The 23,895-nt window shown below is 32.6% G+C and overlaps 2 protein-coding genes and 1 long non-coding RNA gene across 3 annotated transcripts; 2 read left to right on the top strand and 1 right to left on the bottom strand.

Moving 5' to 3' along the window:
- The first annotated feature begins 482 nt into the window (after nt 1-482).
- LOC134257730 (NPC intracellular cholesterol transporter 1-like) lies at nt 483-10,122 on the top strand. The gene is made up of 22 exons (XM_062740328.1): nt 483-652; nt 1,891-2,035; nt 2,895-3,915; nt 4,057-4,192; nt 4,302-4,537; nt 4,840-4,940; nt 5,100-5,260; nt 5,486-5,614; nt 5,895-6,077; nt 6,215-6,329; nt 6,450-6,577; nt 6,682-6,819; nt 6,925-7,014; nt 7,244-7,434; nt 7,653-7,774; nt 7,895-8,021; nt 8,139-8,197; nt 8,305-8,452; nt 8,578-8,809; nt 9,048-9,161; nt 9,275-9,437; nt 9,714-10,122. The coding sequence occupies exons 1-22, from the start codon at nt 560-562 to the stop codon at nt 9,866-9,868; spliced, it is 3,987 nt and encodes a 1,328-aa protein (XP_062596312.1). The 5' UTR covers nt 483-559; the 3' UTR covers nt 9,869-10,122.
- On the bottom strand, nt 4,879-5,988 carry LOC134257731 (uncharacterized). The gene is made up of 3 exons (XR_009989986.1): nt 5,900-5,988; nt 5,085-5,647; nt 4,879-4,947 (listed from the first exon to the last, which is right to left on the bottom strand). It is a non-coding gene; the product is annotated as an uncharacterized LOC134257731 (long non-coding RNA).
- A 1,965-nt stretch (nt 10,123-12,087) lies between the features above and the next one.
- On the top strand, nt 12,088-15,365 carry LOC134257734 (uncharacterized). Its single transcript, XM_062740331.1, has 2 exons — nt 12,088-12,217; nt 14,673-15,365. The coding sequence occupies exons 1-2, from the start codon at nt 12,156-12,158 to the stop codon at nt 15,022-15,024; spliced, it is 414 nt and encodes a 137-aa protein (XP_062596315.1). The 5' UTR covers nt 12,088-12,155; the 3' UTR covers nt 15,025-15,365.
- The last annotated feature ends 8,530 nt before the right edge of the window (nt 15,366-23,895 follow it).

Below are 23,895 nucleotides of genomic sequence, written 5' to 3'. Positions count from 1 at the left end.
TCCATATGAGTAAAAAAATCTCGAGACGGACGTTAAACAACAAACAAACAATCAAAAAAGTGGTGTTATTTTCAATTATTCTCAAATGCTGCTATTCTTTTTATAATTTTAATTCAAAGTGCTACAGAAACATGACCGGAAATACACGGGACTCTGTAAATGTTTTACGTTTTGAAACAATAAAACTAATCACCTAATTAAGAAAAGCAAACAAACTGTCTCTCAGTTTTGGTAAAATTTAGTCAAAGAACTTTTTTTAATCGACCAATACATATACAGGAAAAATGTAGAACAATTCCATTGACCGCATATTTTTGACCTCCCAAGTTATCCAATTCCTCCCAAGTCTACTCCAATGACGACACCAAAACAAACAAATCGGAATAATCATGTTGCTAATGTGGTGCTCTTATCGCCTCCACTCAAACTACCTTCCCCTTAGATCAACCCATTCATAGTGTCAGTCCACTCCATGTGTCACACCATCGTACGATATAGGTCTTGAGGACAAAGATCGAGAAAACACACTGTTCACATGTTATTCTTCATTTTTTGATTTATGGATGCTGTAGCGTTAACAAAGACAACTATGAAGAAAGAATATTTACGATATTCTATTGTTCTGGTGTTCATGAAATGCACTTTTGCACAGGTAAGGGATTGTTGAAGAGAACATGTTGAATTTCGATTGATTAATAACTACCAATTGTCAGGTAGATACTCCTTTACTTCCTTGGTGTCTTTTTAAAAAATAATATTGAGAAAATATTTTTAGTGTAGACTTGAAGTCTTTCGTCAATAGTTGTATTTTAGAGAAAATATTAACAATCAAACATGAAACAGGTTAATAATTTTAGAATGAATACTTTTATACGGGAAAGTCTTCGAAAACAAATACTTAAATTCCGTCTGAAAAATTGATAAATGAACGTTGCAGACAATTTTAAAAAATAAATTTTTGACGAGTCTTAAAGTATTCTTATAATGTTTTAATACTATATTTTCAATATCATGTTTTAGTGTGATAACAATTCGGATTGAAGAAAAATGAAAATATGAAATATACATTAAATATTTTAAAAAGAATTTTGTGTTTTCTTTAAAACAGATTTTTCAAAACCCTTGTCAAAACCTAAATCATTTGGAATAGTAAAAACTGCGAAGTAACATTTTCAAGCGAAGAATATTTATCAGTTAACTCTGGAATTCGATAAGTTAGTACGTCTTAACCTTAAAAATGACCGAGTTAAAGGGAATGACAGGCCAATGGCAGATAAAATTATTCAAAATAAAATCAAAGTTAAGATAATCGTATAAAAAAAAGGCCAGACTTCGAATATATATCATCGAGTGTCAATTGCGCTTACTTAATAACAGGTAATATAGCTCATAGATTATGTCCGGCTTATGAGGTCTCATATTAAAAAAACATTTAGATGATATACGAGATTTAATAAAACGCAAATTCTTTTACATGTAGATATGAAACCCTTTTACCTCAGAACATTGGTGCTACTGCATTGTTACAAGAGAAAATGACTTTTCCACGTTTCATCCTACACATAAAGGACAGATGATACAAACAGTTGTTTTTTTTTAAGGAGACTTAATATCATGTCAAAGGTTTAGAAATGTAGGTAATTCTTTAAATGTTTTCTCCTTGGACTTGAAAAAAAACAATAGAGTTGTAAAATCTTAGTTAATATCTCAATAAAATATCAAATATTGACAAATCAGTCTACATGTATTTCATTTTCCAAGTCCAAGGAGAAAAAATTCTTAGAATTCACTTTTCTAAACTTGTTACATAATATTAAGTCTCCTAAAAAGTGTTTGTATCATCTGTCCTTAAGACAAACAAAATACAGTACAGTTACTTTATAATTTCAGAATTCCGGCAAATGTTCCATGTATGGGGAATGTCTCGCCAGACCCACAGGAAATTTGAACTGTAAATATGAAGGATCACCAAAAGTAATGAACGAAACAGAGGGGCTTGACATTCTGCGGACATACTGTCCAAATCTGGTCACAAGTGAGTTTCGTAATCGCAGATGATTGAATTACGAATTTTGAAATTTTGACCCTCTTTGTTTTCCATTCGATATGTCAAGCGCTTAGTATTGTGTCAAATTTGGTTATTATGCGCAGATATTTCTTCTACTTCCATTTTCAAATTAAGATTAAAATGATAAAAAAGACAACTACTTTTAGGGGACGGTCTCCTTGACCTACGTCTCTTGATGGAAGTAGTCAAAACAGATTAGTATATTTTAAAGGCGAAAGATTCTTTCAATATTCATCGACAGACACTTATCATTATTTATACATGTACACTTTTATCAATTTTTAAAATCTGAGAGATATATTATGTAAAATGCATGTGCAGTTATCATATAAGTTTTCCGCCTACTTGTGTTTATATTATATAATTAATGTTGACAAGCAAATGTGATAAAATTTTGCAATATCACTACCACTTACATCTAATAAAATTTATTAAATTTCGTGCTATATTTAGGTTTGCGACAACATTTGATTCTAAAGTTTACTTTTCAATGTATTTTATAGGTAAATTTTATTATGCAATCGGTTCTCAAAAAAAGAAAAGAAAATTGAATATTTCCAAATCCATAAAATACTATGGTTTTCATGCTGCATCTATAGATCGAAATGAAATAAAAGTTATAGAAACAAAAATATTAAAGAAAGTAAATTCATTCGATTTCTTTTCTTTAAATTATCGAAATTTAAAAAATATGAATAAAAATGTATTCTAAAACATGAACTCAAATTTATACTTATTAAAAGGATCAAAATATGAGAATGTATTCAAAAATCAGGTACAATGATTCAATTTTTCAAAAGTTAATTTCATGAAAACCTGTTTTCAGGCGATCAACCATTAACATGCTGCGACTTGGACCAACTGAGATCATTCAAGAAGAACATGGGTGTGCCAGAACAGCTTTTGCTCCGATGTCCTTCTTGTTACTATAACTTTCTATACCTCTTTTGCTATTTCACGTGCGATCCCAACCAAGCAGACTTTGTCAAAGTAAAGGCAAAGATGCAAAATATATTTAACCCCACCGATCCACGTGAAATAATAACGGCGGTGGATTACCATGTGAGTGAAGATTACGTATACGGAATGTACAATTCCTGCAAAGATGTTCAAATGCCAAGTACAAACGCAAAAGCCTTAGACGTCATCTGTGGAAAACCTGCCGCTGATTGCACTGTGCAGAACTGGTTGGACTTCATGGGTTCTACTGCCAATGGACAAACCCCATTCACCATCAATTATCACATACAAAACACTTCAACAGCTGATATCCATCCAATGAACTACAGTACAACCCCTTGTTACAAAAAATATGGGAACTTGTCAGCATGCAGTTGTCAAGATTGCCAATCTATGTGTGCTCCCCTCCCGCCCCCTCCAAAGCCCAAAATACCGTGTACTATAGACGGAGTGGACTGTTGGTTTTTTGCATCACTCGTTACCTTCATCGTGTTTTCTTTCTTTTTCATCCTCTTTGTCACAGTTTCTTTCTTTTATAAACGTGGAACCTCTGGTGAAAAGGAAAAACAAATAAATAGAGACACTGATGTGTATATTGTTGGTAAAAACAAAACAGAGAAGAAGGAGGCGTTCAAGGAAGAACCAAAAGGAAATTGTTTTCAGAAATGGGGTTTGTGGATGGAAAGGAGTTTGGAGAGCAATTTCAATCGTTGGGGCAGGTTTTGTGCTTTGAATCCTTTAAAGATAATCGTTGCTGGCATCATATTGGGAGCTGTCTTTTCTGTTGGAATAGTGATGTTCAAAGTGACCACAAGTCCAGTAAAGCTTTGGTCAGCTGAAAAGAGCAGGGCCAGACTCGAAAAGAATTACTTCGACAACCATTTTGGGTAAATCTTTTTCTTTAACAAAGGATTCAAAATTTGAATATTCATATTTATAGTTGAAATTAAGATAAATAGTAGAAGTTTTGAGAAGAAGTACACTTATTTTCTACATGTGTCGTAGATATATTGAATTTTAAATTGCAGACCATTTTATCGGACCGAGCAACTAATCATCACACGACCCGAAAACGCTACAGGTGTCAGACACGAAGTCCCTGGAATGCAATATGGTCTTTACTGGAATTACACCTCTATATTCGATAAAGCCTTTCTACACAAGGTTCGTTTTATGTATGAATGACTCTAAGGTATACAAATAACAGAGGCCCAAATATACAGAAAGAGAGAGAGATTTCGAATGTAATAATGTCATAATATATTAATTTCAGGTTCTGGATCTTCAGCTAAGCATTCAGAATATACAAGCATACTACAAAGGAAAGAAAGTGACACTTCAGGACATCTGTTTTCAGCCCCTGGCCCCTGACAATACTCAATGTACAATTCAAAGTATACTGGAATATTGGCAGAACAACCATACAAGGCTAGATAAAATCAAATATGATCAATATACACATACCTTTCTACAAGGAGACTACTTGGATCATTTCTCTGATTGCGCAAGGTATGGGATACATCAGAAAGACACATAACTGACCCATTATATTTTTTTATTAAACATATATTATAGTTGACGTATACCTATTGAAAAAATATCTCTCAAAAGAAGGAAAGGAAATTTAAGATTTATAGTTTGGAAATTAAATGTAGGTAATGTGCGAGACCCTAATCTTTAAGAAATCACAATAAGTGTCAAAATCTTTATTGCATAGTCTTGCACTGTAATAGAACCTCCATAATCAAGAACCGAAATGGCAATTTCATTTTAAGCTCACTTTTATTTTATATACAATAACTAACTTGCAGAGCTCCGGCGTCTGTATCAGACCAGCACCATCTAGACATGTCATGTTTAGGAGCCAGTGGACAGCCAATCTTTCCGTGGATATCTCTTGGAGGATTCACAGGTAAATGCTAGTTGTCAACAATTAAACAAACGTAAAAACAGCTACTCAATTATTATCATTACCGAAACAAGTAAATAATCTTCCATCGAGCATGTTGTTTTACAAGGATAATCAGAGTTTTGAATTCTTTTCTAAATTACCTACCATTTTTCCCGACAGGTGAGAATTACAATGAATCCACCGCAATGGTCATCACTTTCGTTGTTAACAACCACGTCGATGAAGCACAGAATGAAAAAGCTAAGGCTTGGGAGAAAGAATTTCTAAATTTCATGAAGAACTACTCCGACCCTGATATGATCATTGCTTATTCAGCTGAGGTAGGATTAATAATAAATGATAATGTCATTTATTTTGTAGAAAATCCTCCTTTGATCTGTTATTTATTCTTAATTGTTCTTACCCACTTATCGAGGAAAAGATTGTTACGCATCAAAATTTAATTATAAAACTTTTTGCAGTATAAAAAAGGCTTCCGCGAGTTTCTCATACTTCTTCCACTTTTTCTGTGTAAATATAAATTAGCCATTCTTTCTTTTTCGTAGCGTTCCATTGAAGATGAAATCCAGCGTGAGAGTGCTTCAGATGTTTGGACGATAGTTATTAGTTACATAGTCATGTTTGGGTATATCAGTATAACACTGGGGAACTTTGGACAATGCTCAAGATGCTTTGTAAGTTTCCCATTCCTTTGTCAGTGTTGTTTACTAAATAATGTAAGCATACCGTTAGTATTTTATGTTAATAAAACTGAGCAACCAAAGAATTAAATTTAATAATACAAGATTACATGTATATTTATCCTAGATATAATGCCTTTCAACTTATCAATAACTGCATGACATTTTTACAGTTTTTGGGCATCCTACATCTCTTACGCACTTTTTCAAAAATGTATCCTAATTTTATTTCTAAACCAGATGTCATTCAGTTTCTTTATACAATGTTCTCCAGATTACTTCCAAAACGAGCCTTGGATTGTGTGGAGTTTGCATTGTACTGCTATCTGTGTCCTCGTCCCTGGGTCTGTTCAGCTACTGTGGAGTTGCTGCCACACTAATCATCATTGAAGTTGTTCCTTTCCTGGTTTTGGCTGTTGGAGTCGACAACATCTTCATCCTTGTACAAGCTTTCCAGGTATCTACAGCACTAGCTTGATTATCTGTATTGTAGAATTGTTCTTCGTGAACATTAAGTAAAAAAACTCTCAGTTGTCTAGAAAGGTTTAAATCACGCTCAATATCCAGTTTTTATACATGATGTTTCTTCTACAGAGAGATGAAGCACATGTTGGTGAGGAGCTTGAGGACAGAATCGGAAGAGTCCTGGGGAAAGTTGGACCAAGCATGCTTCTGGCCAGCTGTGCTGAATCACTTGCTTTCTTCTTGGGTGGGTATTTTTTTTTTTTGGAATGATAACCTTAAGGATACTTTTAATCAATATCCTTCTAACACAACTAAAAGGCATTGAAATTTACCAAAATATGATCGATTCCATCTTTCTTTGTAGGTGCTCTGACTGATATGCCAGCAGTGCGAGTATTTTCACTGTACTCAGCCATGGCAGTTTTATTAGATTTCCTGTTTCAAATAACTGTTTTTGTTGCAATTATGACTTTGGATGCCAAAAGAGAAGAAGTAAGTAAACTAGTTTTTCCTATAACAAACTGCATCAGAACATTTATTTTCCATAACGAAAATATATGTAAAAAAAACTATCCATATTTATTTGTCAATTTTAGAGCAGTAGACTGGATATTTGCTGTTGTGTACAACTGGATAAAACAAAGAAAGAAAGAAACTCTGAAGGAATTCATTTTAAAGTATTCAAAAACTTTTATTCAAAGGCCTTGCTTTCCAAAGTTGTTCGACCAGTGGTGGTAAGATTCGCCTTTTGCTATGTTAATTGTTTTCAGATACATACATATATATAAAATAAAAAAAAGATTTTTAAAATCCCCTCATACATTTTTTTTCAACTCCAGATGATAGTGTTTGTTGGATATTTCTGCTTCAGCGTATCTCAGATTCATAAAATAGAGATTGGGCTTGATCAAAAGCTTTCCATGCCAGATGTGAGTATTAACAGGAGATACTCAGTATTCACTTTTGTTACGACTGGAATATACCATTTTTGAAAAGAGAAAAATAAAGAATACCTTGTCAGTGTTTTAAGATCCGTGTTAACTCTGCTCTTGTTTGTATTGTTAAGTGGACTTTTGAGCTTGAATACTGTTCGTTATATCCATGTAGTTCTATGTAATATATTAACTGACCATTTAGTAAATGATTTCTTTAAAATAGGACTCGTATGTACTTGACTATTTCGGGAACCTGAGTGAGTACTTACATGTCGGGGCCCCGGTGTACTTTGTTGTTGAGGACGGTGTAGATTACACAACAAAGGAAGGTCAGAACTTGGTCTGCGGGGCCACAGGTTGTCCCGAGGATTCCGTGGCGGGTCAGATTAGCACAGCTGCAAAACAAGCCAAATAGTGAGTAAACTTTTATACACTTAAAACTCTTTTGTACTTTTTTTTTTATTATTTAACACATGATTCATAAACTGAGGGTAAAAGCAAAATGAACTGCATGATAAACGAAACTTTTATTTAAAAAAAGACTTGGGTCATACATGACCCTGTTTTTTTTTAATTAAAATGAAAAGTATCAGCTATTTCTCATATATTAAAAAAATTAACCTTGTTCTTAGCACTTATATTGCTCACCCGACGTCGGCATGGATAGACGACTATTTTGATTGGTTAAGACCTGGTGGAGATCCCCCATGTTGTCGGATCTACAACAACTCCAGAGATTTCTGTGCAGCCACAGGTAATTTATTCAGGAAATTAATACGGTTCCTGATTATATCTATTGCAACTTATAGGCATATATAACAATTATCATGCATGAATGTAAAACTTTTATTAACACACTTCAAATATGTTTCAGTGGATAACACAAGTTGTCTAACGTGTCCTGTTCGTGAAACTGTTGATGGCCGGCCTGTCTCTCAAGACTTTATGAAATTTTTACCTTGGTATTTAAAAGACAATCCAGGGATAAAATGTGCAAAGGGGTAATGATTTATTCCTTTATACCAAAGCCTCTTCATATATTCATCATAAATGTGTTCATTCATACTATCATAGGTCTTCTATGACATTATGATTAAATTCATTTTATTTTAAATTAGGGGGCATGCCGCATATGGGAGCGCAGTAAATCTGAAAAATGATAAAAAGGCCGTTGGAGGTAGGAATATTCGATATTATTACAGAATGACCACGCGTGAGTGACATTTTGTTCATGTTGATTAACTTTTTAGTAACTGTACCGTTTTCTATTTTATCCCTTCTCAGCCACTTATTTCATGACTTATCACTCCATAATGAAAGAAAGCAAGGACTACATCACTGGATTATTAGAAGCAAGGAGAGTAGCAGACAATATGACGACCATGTTAAAATTAAAAACAGGAGGGAATTCGACTAAAGTCTTTCCGTACAGGTAAATACATGTAAAATCATTTTAGAATTTAGTATCTTACGTTCCCTTTTTTATTAAAAAATGTCCCATTCAACATTTCATCTTCTTTAAATTTTCTTTTTTGATTCATTTTCTTGTATTTTTAGCGTATTCTACGTCTTTTACGAGCAATACTTGACGATTGTTGAAGATACGGTACAAAACTTGTGTATATGTGTTGCCGCCATTTTTGTTGTGACCTTTGTATTACTGGGATTTGACATCATTTCCGCTTTGATGGTGGTCATGACCATAACTATGATAGTGATTGACATTCTAGGATTTATGTCCTTGTGGAACATCTCAATAAATGCCGTTTCATTGGTCAACCTTGTTATGGTAAGGTTTTCTAAAATCATGTTTAGAAATTTCAGTTTAGTAGTGGCATATAACCCGGAATGTTTCAATTTTGAAAAATAAAAACTCACTTTCTACCTTTGAACGATTCAAGACTGTATGTATGCTTCATTAAAGTCTGAATGATGTAATGTGTATCTTGCATTTTAAACTATTTCATACAGGTAGGATTTATAATTTTAAAAATGTTCTCAATGAATTTAAAAATTCATACTTTCAGGCTGTAGGAATATCTGTTGAATTTTGTGCACACATAACAAGGGCGTTCGCCGTCAGCAACCACGGAGACAAAGTCGAAAGAGCAAAAGATGCAGTTGCTCACATGGGCAGTTCTGTACGTTTATCTATTTAAAATCTCATTCTTTCTTTTCCTTCAAAGGTTTCTAATTCATAAGTTATAAATTGTTGTATTTTTAATGAGATATCTATGACTTTTTTCTTTTAAAGGTATTAAGCGGTATTACGCTGACAAAATTGGGCGGAATTATAGTCCTAGCCTTCGCAAAATCGCAGCTTTTCCAGGTGTTTTATTTCAGAATGTACTTAGCAATTGTCGTTTATGGTGCTACTCATGGATTGATATTTCTACCGGTCTTGTTAAGCTACATTGGTATGTACATTTATGTTTTTTATCCTAACTTAATTACTGTAAATTAAAAAAAGGAAGAAGAAAGATTTGATATTAAATAGAAAATGGTATTCTGTTTAATTTGGATATGAGATTTTCTTAAAATTTTATTTTACATGTAACATGATTAACCTTTTTGAAAGACGATTTATATTGGTTATTTAATATACATGAATAGAGGGTGTTGTTAGAGTAACTTAAAGGCAGTGATAATTTCTAAATACCTTTCTCTGATTCATGCAATAATTTATATTTTAGGTCCACCAGTGAATAAAGCCAAATTAAATAGTAAAGAATCGTTAGAAGAAAATGGACATTTACGTGCAAATGGACATACCAATCATGCATATGTTGATGTTTCTGACTTTATTGAACCAAAAAGTTTTAAGAAATTAGAAAATTCACATTTATGAACACTTATTATATTATGAAATATTTATTTGTGCGTATGACATTTACATAGTATGTTTATGTGAAATGGAAAAGTCAAATACATTAACAGGAACAAACCATTTCGAACAATGAACTGATATTAATGGCGAGTATATAAAAACAATGGTATTTTTGTAAATATGAACGAATGAAGTGAGTTTTTATGCGGACTGGATTGAAATCCAACTTAACTAAGTTTGCTTATCTTAGAAATCTTGAATATCTGTTATTAACTCTGTATACTATGTAAATGTTAACTATGTATACATTTATATCTAAATCATATGTTTAAGTAAAATGTTCAGTATTTACTGTGAAATGATGCTTACGAAAATTAACTTACAGAATAAGCTGCTGCATGAAATAGGGTCTAAAAAGATTTTTTCATGTCACTCATAACTTTTACATATATAAAATCAGTTCACAAGTTTATGTAAGAAAAACAAGCAAATTTATTTTCTGTTGAATTGATTTGAAGAGTTTGCATTTGAATTACCTTGAATTAAATGACATATGCATAATATAGATAATACTTGCGGATGTTTATGTGATAGATGATTGCTGCGAATGCAAGTAATGTGCTACTACATGAAAGAGCTTGCTTTTACAATTTCCTTCGTTACGTGTTTGAATAATTTATTTGTGTAGTCCAAGTTTGTGTGGATACATGGATACGTTTTTTTATTGTCATAATTTTGTATGTATATATGGATATTGCCTTTTGTTTGACTTTTTTGTTTGTTATGTTTTGAAATGATTGTACAGTACGTGTTTTTCAACGTCTGTTATTTAAATATATGTGATGTAGACAGATAAGTTTTTTCTTGCCAATGAGCTTATAAATGAGCTTATATATATTTTTATTTGAATTTGTTTTTTTTTTTACCTCATTCATTTCACGAAAGATGTTATTAAAAATATGCTTTATTAAGCATTTGACACGAATTGAAATTATAGTTTGTCTGTTTTTACGTTTGAATCGCCGATATACGTGTATTTTTGCTGTAAAATTACGTTATCTTGAACTCGATAAGACCGAGAAAATCCTTCAAGATATCCAGAGATTCGATATACATACATATATATATATATATATATATATATATATATATATATATATATATATATATATATATATCCAGGGTTAAGGTTGAAGGAATAAGCAACGTGATTTCCAACTCAAAATTCAACTCTACTTATTCCTAATATCAAACAATTACCAAATCATTGTTTGATTTCTATCTAGTTTTCTCACTGCCAGTCTCCAAACTAGAATGAATTATTCTACAAGGAAATTTAATTAATTTCAAGGAGGCAATATGTGCCAATGACCACTTTTTTAAAAAAAGAGAGTCTTTTTTTTTTAATTTCCTCATCTTAAATATGAAAAATAATACTCTACAAAGCTTTAATTTGAAATCATAGATATTCTAAACTATGACTTATGTCTACATTAAACATTTTTTAATAATATGAATGTGTTGTTAATCAACTATAATACAACGTTAAGTTTATTTGTGATGTCGCTGTAGTGTATCCACCTGAGACGAAAGGCGTTTATTGAGGTAGGATTTAAATATGATTTCAAACACTATTTTATTGCAATCTTGAAGCCATTTGCATCATAATCAGAATAAATAATACAAAACACACGTAAGGGTTGGGTTGAAAGCTGCATGCTTGAAGCATGAAAAAAATGAAGATTTTATCGGACATCACTACAAATGCTGATTTTTGAATGTTGAATAAATACCCTCTCCAGTCTGACCAATGCATGCTACCTGCTTACGGAAGTGTTCTTCAGCGCCTTATATGAAATGCAACGCATATTATATAGTAACTACTCCACAATAACCTTCATTTTCCTTATGCCCCAAGGATTGATATCTACATGGCAATTCCAAACGAAATGTAAAAATGAATGATCTACTTTGAATTTTTTATTTTCTTTTAAATGCAATTGTATCGAAAATTAAATCCATATATCCGGATGCAGCATTGCAACATCTTAACATAGTGGCCGCCTAGCCTCCAAGCCATGAAAGCTCCTGATTGGTTTTGTGCTTTAAAATATGCATATTTTAAACACTTTTCCATTTAAAAAACACAATGAAAAAGAACACCGGGTTTCGAAGAAAAGATAGGGGAAATTCCCTTTTCTTTTTCTTTGTTTGGTTTCAAATAAAAGATACTTCTATTGATCAGAACAACCCATTCTGCATTTTGTTGACAAGTGGAAAGTTTATTAAGATATTCCAGTTGAAAATCATGAAAATACCTAGCAAGTCGTGTTACCTTTGGTGTTGTGTTTCTATCCTTACAGTTACTTGGTAGGTATATCTTAATTCTGAATTTCTTCATATACGAATTACATGTACTAGTATGTAATTTCGTAACTGTACCCTCTAAAGTTTTTGTTTGAATTTAGAGGTCACAGCTTTTGGAAATTGCCAATCTTTATTTATAAATCAGTAAAAAGGGGAGGGGATCATTTGTGCTGGCTTGATATTCCGTAATCCATTGCAGATCATTTTCCCTGCTCATTTGAAACGCCTAACAGTCTCTGATTTTTCAACAAATGTATTCTTTATTGCAGTGCAAATGACACTGCTAGTCTGCTACTGAAATAACTATTCTTGGCATACATATTTTCTTTATTAATTTATCTTAATAACTATTGATAATCAATGTATATAATTAAGATACACAATTCAGGTGACGTCAAAATACATGTATGCGGCCGATATCAATCAATGGCATAGTTATGCATTATGCTACAGCTTGCATCCGTTCGAATTGGTATTTGTAACTTGTATAATAATATTCATTTTTAATACATCATGTTTCATTCAGTTAACGTCGCTTGCATGGCGCAGTGGTTAGAGCGTCTGCTCTAGAGTCGCGAAGAAAGGAGTCGATCCTTACGGCGCGGGTTCGAATCCCAGTGTGCGGCGTGGAGACCGGTCCTTCGGATGAGATCGTATAAACCGAGGTCCCGTGTCGCAGTAGTACTGACACGAAAAAATTCCTCACTGCTCAAAGGCCCTAAGTGCCGAATATAGGATACAATTTGTAGCTCTCCACCGGCAAGTGGTGGCGCCTCTCTATAAGTGAACAATTCTCGAGAGGGACAACATACAATCAATCAATGCAATCATTCAGTTAACAATTAGCACATTAGGGATTATATCATCAGATACAATAAGATTCGAGAGTAAATAGGCAGCATCAATTTTTTTTCCTATAGATTTTTTGGTTATTTATGATTTAAAAAAAATACAAATTATATAATTAAAACAATTAAATCTTATATTACGGAAAGATTCCTCGTTTACCTTTACTAAAAGGATTTAGATTTTTTCCCCGACATTTATTGTTTTTCATCCGACATAATTTCTTTTTTATTTCTGGAATTTACCTGTGCAACTTAATGTTTTCAAAGTAAGTGAAAATTGATTTTTAAAAGTATCCATTGCAGAATATTAATACAAAATATAAAAATCTATCTATTATACAGATATGCCTTAAAGTTTATATAGCACTAAGTCTAGGCTGTACAAAACATTCTATGAGACGAGGACAAAAAAACAACATTTTTGCCTCATTTAATGTGCATTGAATTAAATGTCAATTGACAGCACCAAACTTATGTCCTAGACGATTGCAGTACTTTAATCGAGTTTTTCCTCCTGTTGATAACGCATTATACTGCTCACTGCTCTAAACGTTAAATTTTTCATAGGTAAATCTTCATATCTGCTACTAAAGGTACTGAAAAATGTCGGAAATGAAAACTAAAAAAATGTCGGAAATGAAAAGTAAATAATCACAAAAAAATTCTGGAAGTGAAATGCAGCCCACTCAAAGGCAGATAAGGCAAAAGACACTTAATTTGAACTATAAAGATTTGACATCATTATCTATTATTCAGCCCGATTGTAAATTTGTTAATAAATGGAAACTGAATATGCTATTTTTTAAATATTTTCATACAGTAGAATGAATGGTATTTGTCCTCTTTATTTTAATGAAAATTTAAAATTTGATTTCGGTTGTAACACGTCATTTGATTGTTTTAAACGTTTAATTTATATAGCCTGTGTTGCTTACGTCGAATACATAACAATCTAGGTAAATTAAATTAATTTCCAAGATAAGTTTGTCATAACAAAATAAAGTTACCTCGCCCAAATTTAAACTTAAAATGGACTAAAAAGTACAAATTGGTGTTTTTTAACAATAATATTCCCAATTTGCAGCAACAGAAACGTAATGATATAGCAATGCTCCTATTATGATTACATCACGTTATCAAACCTGATCCTCTAAGCATTAAGGAGTACTAGTAATACTAGTAATATACCAGTCTTTTGTATTGCGTTTCCAGAACATTCGTAGCTGGGTCATATCTTTTAGACTAAGGGGCTTAAGTTCATCTTACCCTTCCCATTGACGTGTCTTTTGTGATTTATTAAATGCCAATCTCAGTGGACAGAACGTGAATATATAACATTGAAAATCGACATATCGTACAGAAAATATGTAGATTACAAATTTTCATGATTGATTCACAATTATCTGGTCCTGTCCCTTCCAGAAACAACGGATGTTTTAAAGCGCCTATCGAAATATGTGTCGTGAGACAGGCCTGGTGTAAAATGTATACATTGTATATATTATATCCAAATCTGCTTATCGCAAATTGCACCAATAACTGTTTGAATTTTTGTTTACTGCTGAAAATGATCAAGATATACTTACACTTTGTTGTTTTTTTTTATGTAGCTTCCTTGTTACCAATGCGATTGATCTAGTTATATACAACACCTCAACACAACCCAAATGTAAAGAAGTGGAAAGAAAAGCGGTATATGGAAAAGAATGTGGATGGTACGCAGGCCTGTACCGAGACGTTGATCAGTTCTATTTAAAGGGCAGGATCGCAGCTTACAAAATCCAGTGGTTTAATGGCGGGTGGTCAGGATGGTTTGTTCCAGGCGTCAATGACATTGACATCAAATTTAACATTCAAGGTGCAGATTGTAAAGATTTTAAAATCCTACCCAATACCATGAGGAGATGGTGGTCTTATTTCTACGATCACACCCACAAGTATGTCATCTGTAAAGACTCTTAACTGTTGCCGCAACATCCGAAGATTGACCCGAAGCAAAGCAAGTTTATTTGAATTCAAAAATTTATGTCCGAAATTGAGCATAAAAATTATGTCTTTAGATAGTTCGTGGTTTGTTTTTTATTCATTCATTACAAAATAGTATGATTCAAACTTTTGTGTAAATCGATTTTTAAACATATATACCATATCTAAGAGATGAGTTTCCTCTTTTTTGCAATGTCACAAAAACTGTGTCCGCCAATACAATGTCCGCCAAAATTATTTGCATACTTTTGAGCAAGCAAAACAACAAATTTTACACCCGCTATACGGTATTACATATAAGTATGATGTTGAAAACAAATAAGGTTTTTTTCTCTCCTTATATCGTAATAGTAAATGCAATAAAACAATTTTCCAAAATTGATATGACCTGTTAAAGGATTTACATGTATATTCGTCCCTCTTCTATTTTTGGAAAACATTTTAAAAGACTGATTCTAACAAACCGGTTTTGTGGATGATGGTACTACATACACTCGCTTTATCCCCTGATTTTCTTTGGGAGAGTTTGTTGTGCTCTCTGTTGCTATCACCGATTAAAGATCAACATCACTAATCGCAGATGACAAAGAAGATACATGTAATAACATTGTCTTTGTTTTAAAGACATTTAAATTTAATTTTGTATTTTAGAGAAACTGATTTAATTTTGCAGGTGATAATCCAACTGAGAGTCACGTTTCTAAGGATGATATTCTTCAAAAACATATGGCAGTTAGACAATTTTTTATTTTTCCAACAATAAAGTTAACTTTGAATTGTCATACTTTTAACGGATACCTAAATACTATCATGTATAAAATTCTTACAAAGATAAACATCGAGTTCAAGGTTATGTTCTACCAAGCTTCTTTTTTACAGCTCATTTAAATATTAACAGCAGAAAAAATAGAAACTTCAGGAGTACTGTACAACAATATATTTGAAAAGAGGTTTAAATTAAATGGGGATACTTAAAAATACTTGGAACTTTTGGTAAAATTATAATCACAACTTTTTACAAGTCACGTCATGAAAACTTATGACTTTTCAACTTTATAAACAACCAATCCCTGTGATAAATTTAAGTCCAAACCTTTTAACATCATTGTTAGGTGCTTTTTTTCAATAAAAATGGAACTCGAGGAATTATTGGACTTGTAATTGGTGATTTGCAAAATTATTTTGTTAAACATTTCGGATGTACATACAAGTATTTTGAAATTGAAATTCAAAAAATCATAAGAAATGTGCAAAATATGAATTAGAATCTGTATTGAAGATGTAGTTATGCGTATTAAATAACAAATAAAAAATCAATACCTTCTTGTAAATTATTCTTTTAAAACATTCATGATTTAAATACTATTTCTATTGATGACGCAATATGTACGTACCTGTTCAAAATTCGAGATCACGTGACCACGTGAGGAAAACAATCCCGTCTTTTCACAGCACCGTATGCCAAGGGTTTATGAGGCGAGTAGCGGAAACTCTTGGCTAGTGAAGATGAGCTTCATCGTCTCGTTTTTAGACTACTTATGTAGTCAGATATATCTTTATCACCTACATATGGGGTTAATGCCTCTCAGCTGATTCAATACAAAAGAGCATGCTTCGTGTAGGAACAATTTGTAAAACGGGTCAAGCTATTGACAAACAAGGTAATGTAAAAGGAATATCAACAATCGCGTTTTAATTCATCATTTCTTAAGTTCTAGTTGATATAACATTATCACAATTCTTCCTATAACACTGAATAAAATTCAATGATACTTTCACAGATTCTTTATTGCATTATTCCACTGTGCACCTCTTATTTTAATTTTTGATCTGATACTCATTTTGGATATCCCAGCTTAAAACATGGACTTTGCATTATTACCACATGGGAGATGGGGGTCTCATTTAGTGAACTCGTTGCTCAAAGTACTTTTAGTTTCTTTTTAAATCTGGAGTCGAGTCACTTTTTTCCTTTTTTTGTATTTTGATAAACACTATATGTTATCAGTAATGTGTCACTTTAATCTGTTTATCGTTTTCGACTGATACATAAACAGAGAGCAGTATGGAGTATGGATCCCCCTTTCTATTTTTTGGTTTTAAATCTTCAGTCGAGTCACCTTTTTTCCCCTATTTTTTGTAATCTAATAAATTTCAAAAGAAATCTATGTTTCTAAAGACTGTTATTTGATTCATAAAAACGTCGTGTTTGGCTCACTGTCTATTGTAGCCTGTTTACAATCTTAATATAGGTTGTTCAAAATAATTACCAGTTCTATATTTTTCAGAAATGATTTCATAATATCAAAATATGCCGAGATCAATCAATGGCATGGTAATGCATAATACTAAAGATTATGTCCGTTTCGTTTTACATCCGTTTGAATTGGTATTTGTAACTTGTCAAATAATATATAATTTTAATGCATCATATGCACATGTTTCAAATGGGTTTTTTTCATTCAGTGAACAAATAGCACATTAGGGGTTATATTATCAGACGCAATTAAAGTTGAAAGGAAACGTTCAGCATCAATTTTTATTTCGTTATGATCATTCTATAATTTATGATTTAAAGAAATCCAAAGGGTGTGAATATTCTCTTGTAAAAACAAATAAATTTATATTGCAGGGAGAGGGGGGTTGCTTGCTTACTTACACTATAAGGTTTTACATTTTTTTAAGTTGAATTTTTGTTTATCTGTTAGTGTATGTGATGAACAATCCATGCAATTTCACAAATTGAAGCGTCTTTTCAGAATACATTGGACCTTCAGATATCCGGACGCCAGATATCCAGACGCTTCACCTTCCGGACGATTTTTCTCGGGAATGGATTTTTTTAACGTAATTTTGACTCATTTATCCGGAATTCCGCGTTCCGTATCCGGACGGCTCTTTTTTACTACAAAATGTATTTTTACGTTATAATTTGGTTCATTTATCCGGACGGTAAATTTTAATTTGTACTTCCACTCTTGTCAACATTCACGCCTGAACTGAGTGACAAATGTTATCAAAACACTGGCTGGATTGATTGTTTTTACAAGACGATCACCTGTGACCTGTTATGAATGACTTACGATAATTAGTCCACAGATTAAGCATGCTAAGTGGATATGGTCATAATATACGAGAGATCGAAACACAAATGAAAATAAACAATCAACTGTGTCGGTAAAAGAAAACAATTTTCTATTCAGTTATTTGTTATCTGCGAGATATTTATAATTTTAGTACAGAGCTGGTTTTAAATATTTTTCTATTTATAGACGGGACGACATACATGTAGTTTCATAATCTCGTTGTCTACACATGTGCAAATTGTGTAATTTTCATCTGTAGATTGGTGGGCAGTTATCATCAAAAAATAAAAAACAAAACCTAAAACATTCAATCAAATTGAATAATTTTAAACAATCAATGATTTTGCTTGGGAAGATTACTGCGTGAATTTTTAATATGTCAATTTAGCGTGGATGAGTAACTATTCAAATTAAAATTAGACTCGAACTCGATATTGACGGCTCGCTTGGGTGTAATCAAAGCTGCAAAAGAGAGAATTTGCTTGGCTATGTTCATCAATTTGTAGGAAGTAGAAAGTAAAAATAAGCTTGGTAATTAAAAATCTGCCCATATAAGCAGCGTTAACTTATATCCAATGTTTGTCATTCTGCTCTCCAGCTACAACCTTGTCTACACCGCCGGCAAAGAGAGCGCGAGTCGGCATTTCCGCCAGCTTAAAGAAAAAAATCTGCCAACGCAAAGTAGATCTTCCACGTTCTTCATTGCAAGATTTAAGGCAGTTTGTTATTGACGAGGAGAAAATCACCATTTTAAAATAGTAAATTATTATTTCTATACGATAGTATTTATCTTTATATATATAAGAGTTACAATACAAATACAGTATACCTGGAAGAGAAATCAATTGAATTCAGATATCCGGACGCTTCATTTATCCGGACAATTTGCTTAAGAACCAAAGCGTCCGGATAAATGAGGCTCCACTGTATACCTTTTTTTCAAAAATAGTATTTAGGTTTTCACATAATATCAACTTTTCTATTGAACGGCTAATGATATATGCAACAATTTTTAAAAACTAATTTACTAAGGATGAGACTGGAAAGTGGAAATGTACCAGAACCACAAACAAAACCATTTAACAAAGGCACAGGCCGATGAGGCAAAACACACTTTATTTGAAATATAAAGATTGGAAATCATTATTATTCGGACCGATTGTAAATTTGTTAAAGCAATATGAGCTGCATTTTTGAAGAAAAAAAAATTGGATGTTAACATGTGTTATTATGATAAAGTTCTATGTACTAGTAACTTAAACCTTTATGATCAATACAATTAAAATAAAACAGAAAAAAGACTTCTATTTACAATCCAATATACAGTTTTATATTGAAAAGTTCATTATTGTACAGGACGACAATAATGTACTTTTGCTTCAATCTAAGCTTATAAATAATTCTAAAATCGCAAATATGAACAACAGAAGTTTATTAAATTATTATTAAGTTTATTATTATTATTCTTAGCGAGGATTTAATTTTGGCATTATTAGCGAGGGTGTTGACATCGCAAAAATTAAAAATCGCTAAAAATTAATTGCACATTACTTGTAATAGCTTCTTTAGTTAAGCATTTTAAAATCGCTAAAATAACATCTGCTAAAACTAAAATACCAGATTTTAGGTAGAAATCGCTAAATTTGCATCTCGCTAAAATTTCCATATACGGTATTTTCGGAAGGAAAGGACAGAATTGCCATATCATACAGATAAACAAATTATAAATTTTTAAGATTGATTCATAATTATCTGGTGCTGTCCCTTCCAGAAACAACAGATGTTTTAAAAGCGCCTATCGAAATATGTGTACGTGAGACAGGTGTGGTGTAAAATGTATATATTATATCCAAATCTGCTTATCGCAAATTGCATCAATAACTGCTTGAATCCTCTTTGCAGCTAAGAATCAAGATGCACTTACACATTGCTATTATTTCATGTATCTTTCTTGTTACCAGTGCCAGTGATCGAGTTAAATACAACACTTCAACGCAATCCAAATGTGTAGAAGAGGAAAGAAGTGCAACGTATTCAAGTGAATGTGGATGGCATGCAGGTCTCTACCGAAATGTCGACCAGTTCTACCTAAAGGGCAGGATTGCAGCTTACAAAATTCGGTGGTTTAATGGCAAATGGTCAGGATGGTTTGTTCCAGGCGTCAATGACATTGACATCAAGTTCAACATTCGAGGTAAAGATTGTAAAGATTTTAAAATCCTACCCAATTCTATGAGGAGATGGTGGTCTTATTTCTACGATCACACCCACAAGTTTATCATCTGTAAAGACTCTTAACTGTTGCTGCAACATCCAAAGATTGACCTGAAGCAAACCGAGCTTGTTAGACTTAAAAAAATTGATGTCCGGAATAGAGAATAAAAATTCTGTCTTTAGTTCGTGGTTTGTTTTTATTTTTTTCATTCCTTTCAAATTAGTGATTCAAACTTTTGGGTAAATCGGTATTCAAGCATATATCAAACGTATTGAAACTTATCTAAAAGATGAATTTCCTCTCTTTTGCAGTTTTCACAAAAACTCTGTACCGCCTAAACAAATTCCGCGAAAATTATTGGCATACTTTTCAGCAAACAAAACGCCAAATTTTACACCAGCAACTGGTATACGGTATTACATATAAGTATTGTGTCGAAAACGAATATTTTTAATGAAAGGAATTTAATGAAGGGATTTTTCTTTCCTTCGATCGTTAGAGTAAACTCAAGAAAAACAATATGCCGAGATTAATATGACCTGTTAAAGGAATTACATGTGCGTTTCTATTCTATTTTTTGAAGAAAACATTTAAAAAGACTGATTCTAACAAACATGTAATTGTGAAAGAAGTTACTGCATAAACACTCGTTCCTCTTCTACTTTTTAAAAAAGTACTTATAGACTGATTATAACAAACTTGTGTTTGGGAAAGAATGTACCGCATAAAGTCGCTTTTTCCCAACGTCACTGGTCGCAGATGACAAAGAAGATACATTGTACATGTAATAACATTGTATCTGTTTTAAAGGCTTTTTGAATTTAATTTTGTATAATAGAGGATTTTTAATTGTGCAGGTAATCCAATCACGTATCTCAGGAAGATATTCTTCATAAACATATGTCAGTTTGAAACTGTTTTTATATTTCCAACAATAAAATTAACTTTGAATTTTCATACTTTTACCGGATACCTAAATACTATACATAAATTCCTCACAAAAATAAACATCGAGTTCCAGTATATGTTCTACCAAGCTTCTTTTTTACAGTTCAATTTAAATATTAACTGCAATGAAGTAGAAATTTCAGAAGTACTTTACAACGATGTATTTCAGAAGCAGTGTACAATTGATAGGGATACTTAACAAAATCCGTGAAAATTTAAATCACAAAATTTTACAAAATCATGACATGAAAAATTGAAACTTGTGACGATTCAACTCTTTCTACAAACATTCCTCATGACTTTAAGTTCAGACTTTTTAACAGTATTGTTAGGTGCTTTTTCGATAGAAATAGAATTCGGGAATTAACTGACGATTTGCAAATTTATCGTGTTCAATACATTCTGAATGTACTCGAGTACATACAACTTTTTTAAAGTTGATATTAAAAAGATGCTTGAGTTTATGATTGACAATATCTATGTGGTATTTAGATATCAGGTCCTTCCAACAATCTATAAGTATTCCAGTGCATACAAATTGTGACCCTTCATCAGCAAATCTATTTTTGTATTCATATGAAACAGAACTCACATACATACATGAGAAGAAGAAAAAAGGTTTCGGTGGCCTTCAATTCGACATTTAAGTATAACGACGAAGTATGTCAACTAATAGTCACTTCCATTCATATTTATACACGATATATCCCAGTGAGTTTAAAATTAAAGATACCACAGAGACTAATACATATATTTTATATTTTGATCTTTCAATAAAAAAAACGTTAATGGTAACTTAAAACAACGCTTAATGATAAACATACCTATACAGAACACTATATAGTCATTAATTGGGGTTTATGTCTATCAGATAATTCAAAAGCATGCTTCATATAAATTGTAAACCGAGACAAGTTATTGACAAACAAGGTCGTAATGAAACAAGAATATCAGCAGTCGCATTTAATGTCATAATTTCGTAAGTTCTGTGAATGATTTGACCTTGTCGGCAAATACAAAGAAACTTGAGATAAAAAGCAGATGGAAAGTACCGGTATTTCATACTATTTTTTAAGGAAAATATTTAATCTCTTATCCTCATCCCCTTGTATACGACTTATTGACATTAGATGAAACTTTCACAGAATTTGTCGCATACCGGTAGTGTCATTGTGCACCTCCTATTTTACTTTTTTGATCGGACACATATTTTGGGTTTACGAGAGCAAAACATGAAGGGTACCCATCTCTTATCCGCAACTCCTCCTATATATACCACTGAATAAAAATTAATGATACTTCCACAAATTCTTTATTACATAATGCCATTGTGCACCTCCTATTTTACTTTTCTGATCAAAATTTGTCCGTTGTCTGTTGTTGTCGTAGTCGTTGTCGTTGTCGTCGTTGTCGTAAACTTTTCACATTTTCATCTTCTTCTCAAGAACCACTGAGCCAATTTCAACCAAACCTGCTACAAAGTATCCTTGGGTAAAGGGGATTCAAGTTTGTTCAAATGAAGGGCTACGCCCTTTTCCAAGGGGAGATAATTATGAATTAGTGAAATATTAATGCCATTTTTAAAAAATCTTCTTCTCATGAACCACTGGGTCAGAAAAGATGAAACTCATGGGGAATCATCCTCAGGTAGTGTAGATTAAAGTTTGTTCAAATCATGACCCCCGGGGCTAGGGTGGGGCCAAAATGGCCGACCCAAGATTTACATAGGAATATATAGGACAAATCTTTAAAAATCTTCTTCTCAAGAACCACTGGACCAGGAAAGATGAAACTCATGTGGAATCATTCTCAGGTAGTGTAGATTCAAGTCTGTTCAAGTCATGACCCTCGGGGCTAGGGTGGGGCCAAAATGGCCGACCCAAGATTTACATAGGAATATATATGAAAAATCTTTAAACATCTTCTTCTCAAGAACCACTGGACCAGGAAAGATGAAACTCATGTGGAATCATCCTCAGGTAGTGTAGATTCAACTTTGTTCAAATCATGACCCCCGGGGCTAGGGTGGGGCCAAAATGGCCGACCCAAGATTTACATAGGAATATATAGGAAAAATCTTTAAAAATCTTTTTCTCAAGAACTGCTAGGCCAGGAAAGATGAAACTCATATGGATTTATCCTCAGGTAGTGTAGATTCAAGTTTGTTAAATCACGACCCCCATGGGGCTAGGATGGGGCCAAAATGGCCGATCCAAGTTTTATATAGGAATAAATATAAGAGATCTTTTAAAATCTTCTTCTGAAGAACTGCTAGGCCAGGAAAGATGAAACTCATGTGGATTTATCCTCAGGTAGTGTAGATTCAAGTTTTTTAAATCACGACCCCCATGGGGCTAGGATGGGGCCAAAATGGCCGATCCAAGTTTTATATATGAATAAAAATAATATAAGAGATCTTTTAAAATCTTCTTCTCAAGAACCACTGGGCCAGGAAAGATGAAACTCATGTGGAATCTTCCTCAGGAAGTGTAGATTCAAGTTTGTTCAAATCATGATCCCCAGGACTAGGATGGGGCCAATATGGCTGACCAAAGTTTTACTTAGGGATATATAGGGATATCTTTTAAAATCTTTTTT

This window comes from Saccostrea cucullata, unplaced genomic scaffold, assembly GCF_032062105.1.
Source record: "Saccostrea cucullata isolate Sc308-1 unplaced genomic scaffold, CSIRO_AGI_Scuc_v1 ctg5149, whole genome shotgun sequence".
NCBI lineage: Eukaryota > Metazoa > Mollusca > Bivalvia > Ostreida > Ostreidae > Saccostrea > Saccostrea cuccullata.
This window is presented reverse-complemented; position numbering and strand designations above follow the sequence as displayed.

Coding starts and splice junctions, on each gene's coding strand:
- LOC134257730 (XM_062740328.1), top strand. CDS start 560: ATGGATGCTGTAGCGTTAACAAAGACAACTATGAAGAAAGAATATTTA. Junction 4,193..4,301: donor ATAAAGCCTTTCTACACAAG/GTTCGTTTTATG, acceptor TATTAATTTCAG/GTTCTGGATCTTCAGCTAAG. Junction 8,022..8,138: donor GGGATAAAATGTGCAAAGGG/GTAATGATTTAT, acceptor ATTTTAAATTAG/GGGGCATGCCGCATATGGGA.
- LOC134257734 (XM_062740331.1), top strand. CDS start 12,156: ATGAAAATACCTAGCAAGTCGTGTTACCTTTGGTGTTGTGTTTCTATC. Junction 12,218..14,672: donor TCTATCCTTACAGTTACTTG/GTAGGTATATCT, acceptor TTTTTTATGTAG/CTTCCTTGTTACCAATGCGA.